The sequence below is a fragment of the Sceloporus undulatus genome, chromosome 6 (assembly GCF_019175285.1).
Source record: "Sceloporus undulatus isolate JIND9_A2432 ecotype Alabama chromosome 6, SceUnd_v1.1, whole genome shotgun sequence".
Lineage (NCBI taxonomy): Eukaryota > Metazoa > Chordata > Lepidosauria > Squamata > Phrynosomatidae > Sceloporus > Sceloporus undulatus.
In genome coordinates, this window is record NC_056527.1 from 137590829 (window position 1) to 137604993 (window position 14165).

The 14165-nt window shown below is 42.2% G+C and overlaps 2 protein-coding genes across 9 annotated transcripts in view; one reads left to right on the forward strand and one right to left on the reverse strand.

The window, feature by feature from the left end:
* The window catches only part of B3GAT1 (beta-1,3-glucuronyltransferase 1), an 81401-nt gene extending 76724 nt beyond the window's left edge, over nucleotides 1-4677 (forward strand). For all 4 annotated transcript variants that reach the window (XM_042475011.1, XM_042475013.1, XM_042475014.1 and 1 more), the window contains 2 exons: nucleotides 2039-2160; nucleotides 3708-4677. In XM_042475011.1, the coding sequence (XP_042330945.1) occupies nucleotides 2039-2125 (87 nt within the window). In that variant the 3' untranslated portion in view covers nucleotides 2126-2160; nucleotides 3708-4677. The remainder of the gene's footprint in view (nucleotides 1-2038; nucleotides 2161-3707) is intronic.
* Nucleotides 4678-6918: 2241 nt separating this feature from the next.
* LOC121934474 (beta-galactosidase-1-like protein 2) overlaps nucleotides 6919-14165 on the reverse strand; it is a 62230-nt gene continuing 54983 nt past the window's right edge. For all 5 annotated transcript variants that reach the window (XM_042475007.1, XM_042475009.1, XM_042475006.1 and 2 more), the window contains 3 exons: nucleotides 11879-11993; nucleotides 11053-11169; nucleotides 6919-10157 (listed from right to left, as the gene is read on the reverse strand). In XM_042475007.1, the coding sequence (XP_042330941.1) occupies nucleotides 10071-10157; nucleotides 11053-11169; nucleotides 11879-11993 (319 nt within the window). In that variant the 3' untranslated portion in view covers nucleotides 6919-10070. The remainder of the gene's footprint in view (nucleotides 10158-11052; nucleotides 11170-11878; nucleotides 11994-14165) is intronic.

Below are 14165 nucleotides of genomic sequence, written 5' to 3' on the forward strand. Positions count from 1 at the left end.
AGATAGATAGATAGATAGATAGATAGATAGATAGATAGATAGATAGATAGATAGATAGATAGATAGATAGGACACAATCCTATTGAAAATCAATAAATACTGCCATGGTTTTGATGACTTTTGTAATCAGAGAGGTGATGTGCGATGCTCGAGAACTGGAGGTGTGTGCATAATTGAAGTTCTAGTAAGGATGAATCAAATTGGTGTAATCTGCTAAAACAAATGTGTGGCTCAGGTACTGAGGGATAGACTGCTGCCTATGGAAGACCAAGCAACCCGAGGCTCTTTTTCTTGTGTTGTATGTCTTCAGGTTGTTTCCAACTTATAGCGACACTATCTTTCTTGGAAAGATTTGTTCAGAAGAGGTTTGCTACTGCCTTCCCCTGAGGTTGAGAGCATGTGACTTGCCCAAGGTCAACCACTGGGTTTCATGGCTGATCAGGAATCGAACCCTAGTCTGCAGAGTCGTAGTCCAATGCTCAAACCACTATGCCATGCTAGCTCTCTTCTGGTATAACAAAACCAAGGAAACCGAATAAGGTTGGAGAAGCTCTTTCCTCTTCAGGACTGAATTTTATTTCAGGGAAATTCTTTGGTCCCAGTGGTGCCAATACCAAAAAGGTGAGACCAGTCATAGCATCCTATTGTAGCTTGGGCTCCTTTCTGTCAGAAGCTAAGCCTTAGGAGATAAATTCAGGGACACAGCCGTGTTTGTCTGAAATATCAGTTTGCAAAGGGATCTTGTAGCATTTTTTAATCTAATTGAGTGAAAGAAGTTGCAGCAGAAGCTTTTGTAGACCTGGTCTACTTCCTCAGATGCATGGAGTAAACTGGTGCTCAGAAAGGAGCTTTAAAATCAGACTCCATGGATAGCCATAGAAATGCAAAACTTGTGGGTATGGTGAGGAGGTGATAAGTTCTGTTTTAAGAATGGTTGTTGAGGGACAAAGGCAAGAAGGAAGATCTTTTCTAAGGCCAGGGTGAGTGGTAACCACATGAATGGTTGAGGGAGTATTGGAATATGGTATGTACAAGATGGGAACTAGAAAGGAAATATGATAAGCTGCCTAAGAGTGGCTCAAAAGGTAAATGCTGATCTTTCAGAATGGAGAGGAAAAACATACAAGAGCAGAAAAACCATTGGAAAAGGGCATCATGAGGAAAGAGGTCCATCCTGGCACCCCAGGGTCTGAGATTCCCCATCCTATGAAATGAAGATTGCTAAGAGGCCCAATGTGGCATAGTGGTTTGAGAGTTGGACTATGACTCTGGAGACCAGGGTTCGATTCCTGCTCTGCCATGAAACCCACTGGAGAAGGCAATGTCAAACCTCCTCTGAACAAATTGTGCCAAGAAAACCCCATGATAGGTTTGTCTTAGAGCATGTGACTTAGGGTCACCATAAGTTGGAACCACCTTGAAGGGCCACAATACACCCACAAACACAAGCATCTGGCAGGCACCAAATGTGGTGAGTGGATCTGCCTAGCTTGTTGGCTCACAGGTTGCGGAGGCCTTGTTGGAAATCCTAGTTGGCGACTGAGTCAGCGGTGCGTAGATTTCTCCTTTTGTGATGGCACACAGCTCCCACAGCAAAGATAGATTGTCTTCCGTCTTTAAATCAGCTGGTGATGGTGCAGCAAAGCATGTGTGGGAGGAGAGCCAAGATGTATGGCAACGCATGTGAATGGGGGCAAGGGAGGGAGGATAGCTAAGCAAAAGAAAGATGGTGAGCATTGATGAGGTGAGAGAACAGGTCAGTCGACAAATGTGCCAAAGGACTGGGTTAATGCCCAGAGACACAGCACCATAAAATGGGTCATTTCTATCCAGGCTCTTTTTCCTTCACAAGAAAGGAAGAACATATGTAGGAGCGAGAGGAGGAAGGAGCCTGTGAAACTTTTCACCATTCTGCTTTAAGGCTCAGAGATGTCTTGTTAGACTCTAGGGAATGTGGTTAGATGTGTGCTATTGGTTTAACAACACAAGATGATAAATGAGACTCAGACCTTCTCCCCCCCCCCCCTCTTTCATTCAGATTCTTGTCTGGCACACAAGGACAGAGAAACCGGTGCTGGTGAATGAGGGAAAGAAAGGCTTCACAGACCTTAATGTGGAAATCTGACATCATACCACAAAAACAGAGAAAAATATTAGCAGGTAAAATTCTACTGAGACTCCTTTGTTAGATGTAAGAAGAACTCTTGTTGCACGGATGCATACAAAACGGGGGGTTTATTGAACATTGTTGTTCCATGCTCATCGGTGCAGATGCCACAACATCTTTGAATGGAAGATGCTACTTTGTAAGCATCTTTTTGGTATCATAGTTTGAAATGTGAACTCAGGTATCCCTCATGTGGCAAAAATAATGTCATAGGTCTAATTGTCAGAGTAACCTAAAAGCAAACCCATTTTTCTTTTTAAAAATGTTACTATTTCTCATGTTCACTTAGATTCCAGAAATTGTACAGTCTTGTATAGTCAGACATCCATATCCAAGAATTCCACATCCATTGACTCAAACAATGGTTTGAAAGTATTCACACAAAATAATCCAAAAAGCAAACCTTGATTTTGCCATTTTATATCAGGAACACCATTTTACTGTGCCATTGTATCTAAAGGGATTTGGACATCCATGAATTTTGGTATCCATGGGGGGGTTCCTGGAACCAAACCCCTGTGGATACTGAGGGCCCACTGTATGTCTGAAAATAAATACATTGGCTTACATTCAGACATCACACTGAAAAACATAGCAAGATGTGAAAAGTTCTAGCTTCATTTCTGGTTCACATGTTTAGCTCTTACCTCCTTCTCTTATCCGTATATATTCATATATATTCTCTTATGGACTCTTATTCGTATATATGCATAATTATCCCTTTTAAAACGATAACAAAATAATTACAAGAGGCTAGGTACACTCTTATATAGGGACAAGGGAATATGCACATACGTATCCAGTATTTTGGCAACTTCTCTGTTGCGTATCTTGGAATATGTGTCATTCTAAAAAGTGTTGAATGTTGCAAACTTGTACATACTGGCAATTCCAGCCAAATTTTGGAAATGTGTGAAAATGATGTATCTATATTCCCACCCGAGTGAATTGCCGTCAGTCACATTTAGGCAAGTTAACTTTCACTGATGCATCTCTGTGTTTTGTCCATTTGCAAAGTACATTGGGGGGCTGCTTTCTCAATCTTTGGCCCTCTTTATGCTTTGAACTACACCTCTCAAAGGTCCCAGTCAGAATAGCTGTCAACATTCATTTACCTGCATCAGTTAGATTTTACCCAGTTTTGGACAGTCACTGTAATACATGGATGTGTGAAGGAAAGGATTACCTGAGTGTAGGGTGGTTGTCCAAAATGGTAGCTATGTATCTTCATCTCTCTTCTGTAATATTTAGTACAAGATGGAGTCATGTGGCTGCTTGCTGGAACAGAGAAAGCACTGCATGGCATTAAAATGGTGTCAGGTAGCTGCATTAAAATGTGATCAAAAACACTGGAACAATGAGACACGGCACTGCCATTTTGGACATCTGTCACATATCAGTTTACGAGATATTTGATGGTGTTGAAGATGGTTATAATGACAATAACTGTTGTTGTTGCTGGGCTGGGTTAAAAGCATGAGTGGCTTCTTTCAGTAATGGAGGAAAAATGTGATACTCAAATCACTGTTTTAATTTGCAGCATATTCCTTCTTGTGGAGTCCTCACGCCAGTCTCCAGACATAGTTTGGATACTTTTAATAAACTGAGAGTAACCGAGCCCAGTTTCCAAACCAACCACCAACTGCTTGGACACCCTGTGCTTCCTTGTCGAATTCTTGAATGAAGAAAGATGACATGACTGAGCCTCTGGAGATGAACCATTTCTATTTTTAAAGGCAGGGGGGAAAACAACAGCACAGAAGCAATGGAGTTGGTGTCACTTTTGGTTGGCAGGGCAGAGACTCATGGGACGGAAGCGATGGAGGATGCTCGCAGAAGGAAGCGTACCTGGAAATCCCCCTTTGGAAGCCAAGGTTCAAATCTAGGGGCTGGCTTCCAGAGGACATTCCTATAGGAGTCATCGTTTGGATCTGTGACTGGTTCCTCCCATCCCAACAGGCATGAACTACGTACTGGGCACAACCAGACAAAGCAGCTCTTCCATTCAGAGGGAAATGCTGCCCTTGGCTGTGGCACCTTTCCTGTCAATATTATATTTATTATGTTGTAAAAGATAGTAGGATTTGGCCAAGGTGGGGGAGAGGAAAGGGAGGAAGAAAAAGAAAAGGCTGCCAGTTCTAAACTGTTGCAGTCGTAACCATATCTCTTTCATCAGATCCAGGGATCGAAAAAGAGGTGGCATTCCAATTAAATTCACCAAGCCAACATTTGGTTGGGTTGGTAGGGTCTTCTTATCCGAGCCCCTGACTCTGCCATGGTTGGATCACTTGATTGTTTGAGTTCACCTAAAGCCATCAGGCTTTCCAAAGCTAAGAACCTCTTAGTAAGCTTACCTCACCAACCCTCTCCCCTAGAACCAAATAGACCTGCTGCAAGAAACCGTTATTTCTCACCTGTTCACTGATAATGTTTATTTAGATCCTGTTTAGTAGGTCCAGAGAAAGAAACAAAAAGACATAGGGGGATCATGGGTATCTTGAGCCCCCTGTCAAGGTTCCACAGAGAACATGGCACCAATTTGAGAAGCATTTCCTCCAGTCTTAGAGAGTTTTGCAACCTTACGACACTGTTGAAGGGACTGCTGGAAAACCAATGGATAGGGTTCATAGCATGCTACTCAAAATTGCAGATCCAATTAAGGATCAAACCATCCTCAAACTCCTAGATAACACAATCTGTTGTTGGTGCTAAGCTATGATCAGGCCTTGAAAATGTGGAAGGTTATGGGTCAAGGAGTTGCTTTTTAAGCAAGCCATTTAGAGTCAGCCTACACAGTAGGGAGAACGAGATGGCAGAATTTCAGACAATATCACTTCAAACTGAGCAATGACTAAATCTTCCTCTTGTTTTGTTTTTTAAAAACCCTGCTCATAGTAAAGTAGTGCACCAGATAGAGGGCTATACAATTTTTATCTCTCTGCTGTGCTTAGTGTGTAACATGTGGGAAACATCCTATGCAGGAATGTCCAGCAATACAAACCCATCTGCTTTCTGAAGTGGTGCAATGGATCTAATGGTACAATTCAGGCTGACCCCACCAAATTCTGAGTAAAGATCTAAACTTGTTAAAATAATAATAATCTGAAAATGGGATGACAGTGCATTTGTTTGGGTAACACACCTGTATTACCTTACTTCAAAACACTGGGGACTCTCAAATTTACAGGGACCTTTTCAGGGGGTGCTTACTTTAGCTACTCAGCCATATGGAGATCTTTATATGCAGCTCAACATGAAGGAGATTTGGGCCAAATCCATGTTGTTGCTTTGCTCAATGCAGGCAGGCAGACAGAGGCAGAACCAGAGAAAGTGATCCATTATTAAAGAGGATCAACCTAAGTCAGTCCACTGAAAAATAATCTGTCTCTAACTTGCAAAACCAGCAGACTCCCTTAGAGATTAACATGAGAAGGGTAAGAATGCAGCTGTTTCTCTGGTTTATCTTTTTTTTCTGTCTGTCAGAATCAATGCAGAAAGATCGGAGTAAATTATGAATTGTGAAAAGATGCTGCGATAGCTGGGGATGTACCCTTCAGCAATGGGGAAGTGGATTTATCTCAGCAGCAAAGTTAACTCGTTTCTGGCTATTATGCTGCAGAGAGGAAAAACCAGTCATCTGTTTAAAAAGGAAAAACCCATTTGTAACTAGAAAAACACAAGTTTATCTCTCTAATCTTGCTTACAAAGAGCAACTTTCACACCCTTAACTTATCCAAGAAATAGACAGAGAGAAGGGTGGTGGTTTGCAAATAACAGGGGAGCACGTGGCCGTGGACTGTACCACATCAGACTGCAAGATGAGATGGGACTAAATGTCCACCCTCTTCAAAATATTCAAAATTTCCTATACACACACACACACACACACACACACACAAGGTAGAATGTTTCTCCCTTGCCATGCATTTGTAGAGTGCTCTTATCCGGTCTCTCCATCTACAACAGGGTAGGAACTGTACAACATGCCAGGCGATGTTAGGAGTGCAGCTCCCAGTGTGCCTCACCCTTGGCAAGGTTGGCTAGGACTGTTGGGCGCTAGCCTCTAACATCTAAAAGGCTGTACCATTCTCACCCTCATCTACAGTATAAAGCAGTACACAGTTAGTGGCAGCACTAACAATTCCGCTTGCTAAGATGCAGAGGTGTATTTCCATCATTCAAGGCACTACAGTTTATATATGTTCCCTCATGTCCTGTCTAATTTTACCTGCCAGCTAAAGGTAGGAGAAATAAACTAAAAATGAAGCTATGCCCCCAGGCAGCATGGTTCAAATAAAGCCACATGTGGGGTGCTTAGAACAAGGTAGGGGGAGTCTAAGAAAAATGATCTCCAGCCCACTGCTTACGTTTGTGGAAACTGCTTGTAGCAACCTCCTGCAGATATTTAAAGAAACAAACAAGAAAGACCAAAGAGAGATCTTACACATTCTACTTGCCCTCCTCCAAATCTCCTTTTAAAAATTGCCTCTCCAGGTTCTGGCTTTATCTAAATGTCTAATGGACCCAACCTGTATCCTGGCTTTCCTTTGAAAAATTAAAATAAAACAAGTAAAGCACAATAATATCTGCCAGCTAAGGGAAAGTAATGTAATTCTGTACAGGAAAACACACTTATTTTTTTAATCCTTAACCTAACTAGCTAAGAGACATAGACAGTGTGAATTCAAATCAGTCTTTGGACTGATAAGAGATCTCTATATATTTTGCAAACATTTACAATAACCATCATCTTCGTAACAATAATAGAGACCATTTTTATTTTCTTTCTCCATTTATGGCACTATTTATTAAACAATCCAGTGGAGGGGAGAAAACCAAACCAACATGCCTTAAAACCAATAAGGCTATTTAGTTTCCAACTGTGAAAAACCTTTTTTCCCGGAGGGAAAAATGTTGGGCTAAATTCAAAACTCAACAGTATGAAATCTGGACAATTCATAATGTCTTGCGCTGGCTCTTCACTCCATTATGAGGTGGAGTCAGAGGCTTGAAGAAACACAATCCAGATCAAGCTTATCGAAGGGAAACGAGAGGCATATATATATATATATATATATATATATATATATATATAATGACTTGAGTTTTCACAATGCAAGAGTGGTTTCCAACTGCCATCTCCTCTTATTAGCATGTCTTGTCTCTTTTATTTACAGCAACAATAACCCTGCCAGATTGTGGTGAATCATGAACAATTTTTTTTTTACAATAAATCGAAAAGATGCATCCTAAGAAATTCCCTTTTTATTTTGCAAAGGTGCTTTTGTTGACTGCAGGCCTCTGAGTGCCCAGGTTTCTGTCATGGGTGTTAACAGGGGCACTGTTGCCTTTGAGCCTCTGAGAGCCACCCGCGTTTCCACGGGTGGGCAGCACATAATCCAGATAGACAATGGGTTTATTTTTATTTTGAAGCTGCACTGTCTGTTCTCAAGTTTTAAATCAACTGTGTTTAATTTCTTAAATAAAATTAAATATGGTTTTTAACAGCCAGACGCCCCTCAAAATTTCTTGTGCCTGCAAGCCATGCTGGGTTAGGTATGCCAAGAAGGGAAATGGGATTACAGGATGAAATGATTTCCTAAACAGGTAAGTAAATGTTGGGTGCCCTATTCAATTTCTTTTTTTAAACCAAGTGGCTGGGATGGGGGAGTGGAAGGGGGAGGTGGGAAATCACTACCAGTTATAAGGAGGACCTGAGTATGGCATCTTGAGAAGGAAATATTCCCAAAACCAGCACTGATGGAGCTTTTGTTGGTCTCAAGCACTTGGACTACTGCAGCGTACAGCTTGTGGATAAACCCTATAAGGGTACAGAAAAGCTCTTTGAGTTATTTAAAAATTGGAAGAAAAGCAAGAACTCAGGATATCCTTTCAGCTGCGGGGAGACAAGTTGAGGCCCACCATATTGTGGGATCACAGTCCCGAGCCACTGGCCATGCTGGTTGTGATTCAGGGGACTTCACAACATCCGGAGGGTGCCATGTTGTCTACTCTGCCTCATGCTTTTCCATAATCTTCCTCTTTTCATCAATGGAAAGTGACCATGGACAAATGACTGCCTCATGTTGAAAATTCAAGTTCCAGCTGCAAAATGGGCACTCCCTCCCATGTGGACACACTGCAGTAGCTTCTCAGAATATTTTGGATTCAGGGGAAGGCATGTGAAAAGAAGTGTTTCCCCTATCAAGCCAACTCTCATGACTTTTATTTCTGCCCTACTCTCAGTGATGCCAACAAAGAATGGAGGAAGACTGGCTGAGAACAGTCAGAAAGCCTCACTCCCTTCATATGGCATAGAAGTGTGCGGACTACACATAAAGTCCTGCCAGTCTATTCCAGGAGAGCCAAAACAAGGCAGCAGACCTCTGGACTGCACAATCCCAATTTTGGACTGTACTATCTGGGGGTGTAAGAAATTTTCGTGCTATATTAAAGAAATCAGGCAAGCTACATTTACCCTCCTGTTCTAATTCTGCCTTCACCAACTTGGTGGTCTCCAGATGTTTTGGATTGAAGCTCTCATCATCCACAGCCAGCAAACTAGTGGACATACTGGCTGGGGATGGGGGGGGGGGAATTGCAGTCCACATGTGAAGAATGCCAGGCGGGGAACAGATGTCCTGGTTACTATAATGCAGAGAGAGCCCAAAGAAGAAGAGGAGAAGGAGGAGCAGGACATCTCATCCCCCCACAGTTCCCTTCACATAAATGCACTACATGTTCAACTATACACCACTATTCACTTCCTTTCCTATTGGATGTAAGAATGCCCAGAATTCTGTTGACATCTTCCAGATCATGAATAGATGGGGTCCTAAGCTTCTCATAGGTGTCTAAAGAGGGGAAATTACCATACATCCCATAGGTGTAACACGCGTAACTACAGGATTCCTGCATGTTTGTAGCTGTCAGGATGTATATGAACTTAAGTTTTTGCTGGGGGCATCCCTTTCCTAAAACCGCATGCAGCCTTGCCACTGACTGAAGCAGCTTAACTTGTGGCGTCATTGGTTTTTTCCATGTGATGGCAGAGGTACCTGTGACAAGCTGCTCTACATGTCCCACAGACAACACTGAACTTGCCTCCCTGTGGTATATTCTGTGTGCTTGAGGTTATACATAAAGTACAATTCTCAAGTGCCAACACTCCCAAGTGCCACCTCCTCTCATTTCTTGCACAGGTCTCCCTGTCCATTGCTGGGATTTAGAGGACGTATTGTGGTTCTTTAAATACAAATAACAATATACATCCTGGGGTTGAACTACCAAACTGAGGCATATATGTAAAGATAACATTTCTACCCGTCCCACCCAAGGACCAAACTAGGCACCTGAGAAAGGAATAAAAGACAATCTATTCTTCACAGTAACAAGCTGTCTAGAAAGTCCAGTATGTGCCAGATTATGTAGGGGGCAATGAGACTGTTTCTCTCCCAACTGTGAACAAGAAGGTGCCCAGTTCAAGCTGAATCACTGGAGATGAACTTCATAAATCCATGAGATCCTTTGACAGCCCTTGCAAACTGACCCCTTTGTGAGGTCCTCCGCTTCTTTTGTTACAACTGGGGGAAAACAAGTGGTAGAGTTGAACTTCTCTAGGAAAAGATTCCTAGATATTTGGGAATTCTTTCTCACATCAAGGATTCAGAGTCATCCTCCTAAATTCATGGACAAGGTGAGCCTTAACGGATCAAATGTCACCCACACCCATGAAATGTGTTGACAAAGGGGCATGTCTTTCAAAAGGATCTAATAGAGGAGGAGGAGGCTTGCTTGCTTCCAGACTTCTGTGCCCCATGAACTGATTTCCGAAGCATACCCTCAACCAGTGCTTAAGATGAACAGTTAGAGGGTTGAGCAGCCAGGAGACCACCGTCTAGACTCAGCTCACGTACTGGATCTTCCCTAGGAAAGGCAAGTCCGTGGATTGGATTATCCGGCCTGCAGCACGCTCTTCAAAAATAACAATCTAGGAGGAGAAGAAAAGAACAGCCTTAATGCCAAAACCTTTTTTTCTTTTCTTTTGCATGCAAATGAAGAGTGGAAGGTAAATGGTTATCATTTACTTCTATAGCAGGGTGGACGAATCTGACATTTTCAGCTTCTTGCAGTATCTCAATTTTTTTATTCTTATATTAGTTTCATTTCATCCTGCATCAGTATATAATCTCTCTCTCTCTCTCTCTGTGTGTGTGTGTGTGTGTGTGTGTGTGTGTGTGTGTGTGTGTAAAATTTGCAATAAAAATTGTACAAATATCTGGCTCATTTCCCTTATTAATATGCATTTCTGGGTGTAATTCTGCTCAATGTACACACATATACGCTAAAGGCTTGTCTGATCTTGGAAGCTAAGTAGGGTTAGCCCTGATAAATATTAGCATGGGAGACCATGAACAAATACCAGGTGCAGTAGTCTTTCAGAGTATTTCAGTAGTATTTCAGAGGAAGGAGCTGGTAAAATTATGTCTGAGTATTCCTTGCATGAGAAAACTATGAAATTCATGGGTCAACAGGTGACTTGAAGGCGTGTGCATGAACAAACACACATGCATAGATAGAAACCTTGGAAGTTACAAATTGGATTTTGAATTAACCCAGTCAAACCTCTCAGCACTTCCACTACCACAAGAACTCAACAACATGAATGGCTGACCAAGACTTGGAGCCTTGCTCTTTAAAAACAATCTCAGTTGTACATGTTCAAACTGTGGTTGAATAGAATCTACAAGCCAGGAGGCACTAACCTTCATTGGGATATTGAACTGTTTATGGCAAAATGGGCAAGTTGCTACATGTGTCATAGGATCCTAAATGTATCTAGGAAGATGCTAAGAGAAACATATGTTTGAAATCAAGCATCTCACCTCATTGTAACCCTCCTGGAGCCACGTCCCTGGGAGGTACAGTGTTTCTTGAGGACCAATCTTCCAGTAGCGACCAAGATTCTGCCCATTAACAAACACAACTCCTTTTTCCCAGCCCTGGGAAAAAATAAAAGAAGAGGCAGCATTGGAGAAGCAAATATATAAGTATTCTGCCAGGTGACCAATGCTCTTACCTTTGGCTTTCCAACATTCTAACAAGGTAAATGATAAAAAATTAAGTCACTACATTCCTCTTTGGTTCTGATATCATACTCTTTGACAAGGGCAAGAAATTGTACTTCAGTGATGCCTACAATATGCAACCAAGCATCAACATCACCTCTGCCATGACTAGTGCCTACTGGAAAGACAACTTTTTTAATTTAAAAAAAGTATATCTGTTGTTGCAGATAAACAGGGCATATGTTTTGAATGTAATCAACAAAGCATATCAAAATAAAAATAAAAATGCTTACTATCTAGTAAAAAAAAATACAATATAGAAAATAAATATAAGAGTGCCCCCTTTCTGTGTAAAAGGTTGTGCAAGCTGATGCACAACTAAGACCATTTCACCTGTGATGCACAAGAGATTCAGATGTAAATCGTCCACAAGGGAATCACAATAAACAATCAAGCCAACCACAGATACTAATATTCACAGTAATTTTCAGAAATGACTCTGGATTCTATAGGAACACACACTCTCCTTGAATGCATGTCTGAGAAGAACCTGTGATCAGTTTGGGTCCCTATGGCTCACCAACAAAAGGCATTATCTCCTGTAGCAAACCTTGAGGCTTCTGAAAAATAACAAGGAACTAACCTCAAGCTTCAAGAAAGTATCCTGAGGCGAATGCTGCACTTGGAGGGTCCCTCGGAAGAAAGCAGGCCCTACTGCACTGTCAGGGACGGCGCTCCAAGGAGTGAATCCACGTAGACTGTGGGCAGAAAAGAAACTGCTGAGAAAAGGGAAACAGATGCTCTCACAGAGCAGTCAATGAGCTCCAAAAGAGGTGACCAGTTACATAAACAGTTTTGGTGCATCATGATCTTTACATAATGGCTCTCCCTGCCTCCCCCTCAAGTTATTTTGTCCCCAGAATACTTTGACATGGGTTCAAGACACAATTTGTCACATCCTGATTCAAGTCCACTTTCAGAAGCTCAGACCCAGCTACAAAATTATTATATATAATTATAATTGTAACCAGTTATTATTATATTATTATTATTATTATTATTATTATTTAATTATAATTTACGTTTGTGGCACTAACTCTTGCTTTCTACTGCTAAAGAAATAAAGGTAGCCAACTTTAGTAGCAGAAATAGCCAATTTGTCTATCTATCTTGGACGGTTGACTCTCCAGAGTCTCATAGCCAAAACAGAGCTTGGAAATGTTCCTCTTTTGGACTATAACTCCCAGATTTCCAAACTCCCATCACCTGCTATCTGATCCATTCAACTGAAGAAGAACAAAAGGTAACCTTTCTCACATTCCTCAACACTCTTTCCAGCGCATGAAATGGGCTGCAATATTCCTGGTCCCAAGGCAGCAGGAATTGTAAAATAGGGTCATTCCTCTTTAGGAGTCAGGAATACACCGCAACGTTTTATTGCACTCTCCAGTTACTATTTTTGTTCAAGAAAGGTACTGTAGTATTCCATCCCATCACATGAAGGCAGCACCCCTAGTTTTTACCTTTCCTGAGATTCCTAACCTAGCTATTCTAGGTTAGGAACATAGATTCTGCTCAGTGTGAAAAATGATGTCTCCCTTCATGCACAAACAGCATTAATCCTATCCAGGCTATTAGGGTAAAATAACTTTCCACCCCTGCTATTTCTCTCTCTTTCACTTTCTGTCACAGATACACACACACACATATGGCGGGGGGAGGGAAGAGAGATTTCCAGGTTACCACCTTGATAGGAATTATGCCATGAGTCGAGATTGACTTGAGGGCAGTTAACAACAAAAAGTATGTCGTGAATATTTATACAGAAACTCCAACACCCTCTTTGAAGGGGTTGGGATTATCATGGCTAAAAAGGAAAAGCTTTCTTCTCCCACCCGCCTCCCCAGCTCTAGTTCTCACCAACCAGCATCTCCAGCTGCAAGGAAGCAACGGGAGACAGTGGTGTTTCTTCAGAGGCCTGGGGAATGCCACTTCACATTTCATCTAATCTGTTTCAGATCTCCGGGGCTGTGTATATTTCCTTATTAAAAGGCTCTGTACATGCCCAGAGGCGACAAGCTATGCAACCCACTCTGGGGCCCTAATCCAATGAAGGGCTCTCCCTGGATATGTTCAGATTGTGCTGGCAAATTGGAGGAGGCTTCTTGAAGTGAGCTTGCTGGCTCAGCAGAAAGGCAGCTCCCTTGTCCGTTTCCAATACAAGCACATTTTATTATTATTATTATTAACCTTTATTTATAAAGCGCTGTAAGTTTACACAGCGCTGTACATAAATTTTTTTTTTTTTTAGTCAGACGGTTCCCTGCCCTGAGGCTTACAATCTAAAAGACACGACACAAAAGGAGAAGGGAGTGGTGGTGGGGAATAGGATCAGGTCCAGCAGATCTTTTCCACCTCCGAGGCCTGGACCAAGGCAGATGGACTGGAGGCTTGGCTTCTTGATGGATGGTTAGAAGGAGGCTTCCTGGGTCGGAGAGGGGCTCACCTCTGGGAATGCTTCTCTAAACAATATAGTCTTTAATTCAGTTTTGAAACTGGGCAGAGAAGTGATGAGGTGTGCATGTGGGGGAAGAAGGTTCCAGGAGTAAGGGGCAGCAAGCGAGAAGGGACGAATTCGGGAGGGGGCAGTGGTAGTCCTACATTGTGACAGGAGACCCTGACTACTAGAGCGGAGGGTGCGAGTAGGAATGTAAGGAGAAAGAAGGTCAGATAAGTAAGGAGGGGCCAACCCATGGAGGGCTTTGAAAGTCAGTAACAAAAGTTTGTACCGGATGCGAAAGGGGAAGGGGAGCCAATGAAGGGAGGATAAAAGAGGAGAAACATGGTCAAAGCGGCGAGCGGATGTGACAATACGGGCAGCTGAATACTGAACAGATATTAAAGGATGGAGGTGTGAAAGAGGAAGCCCT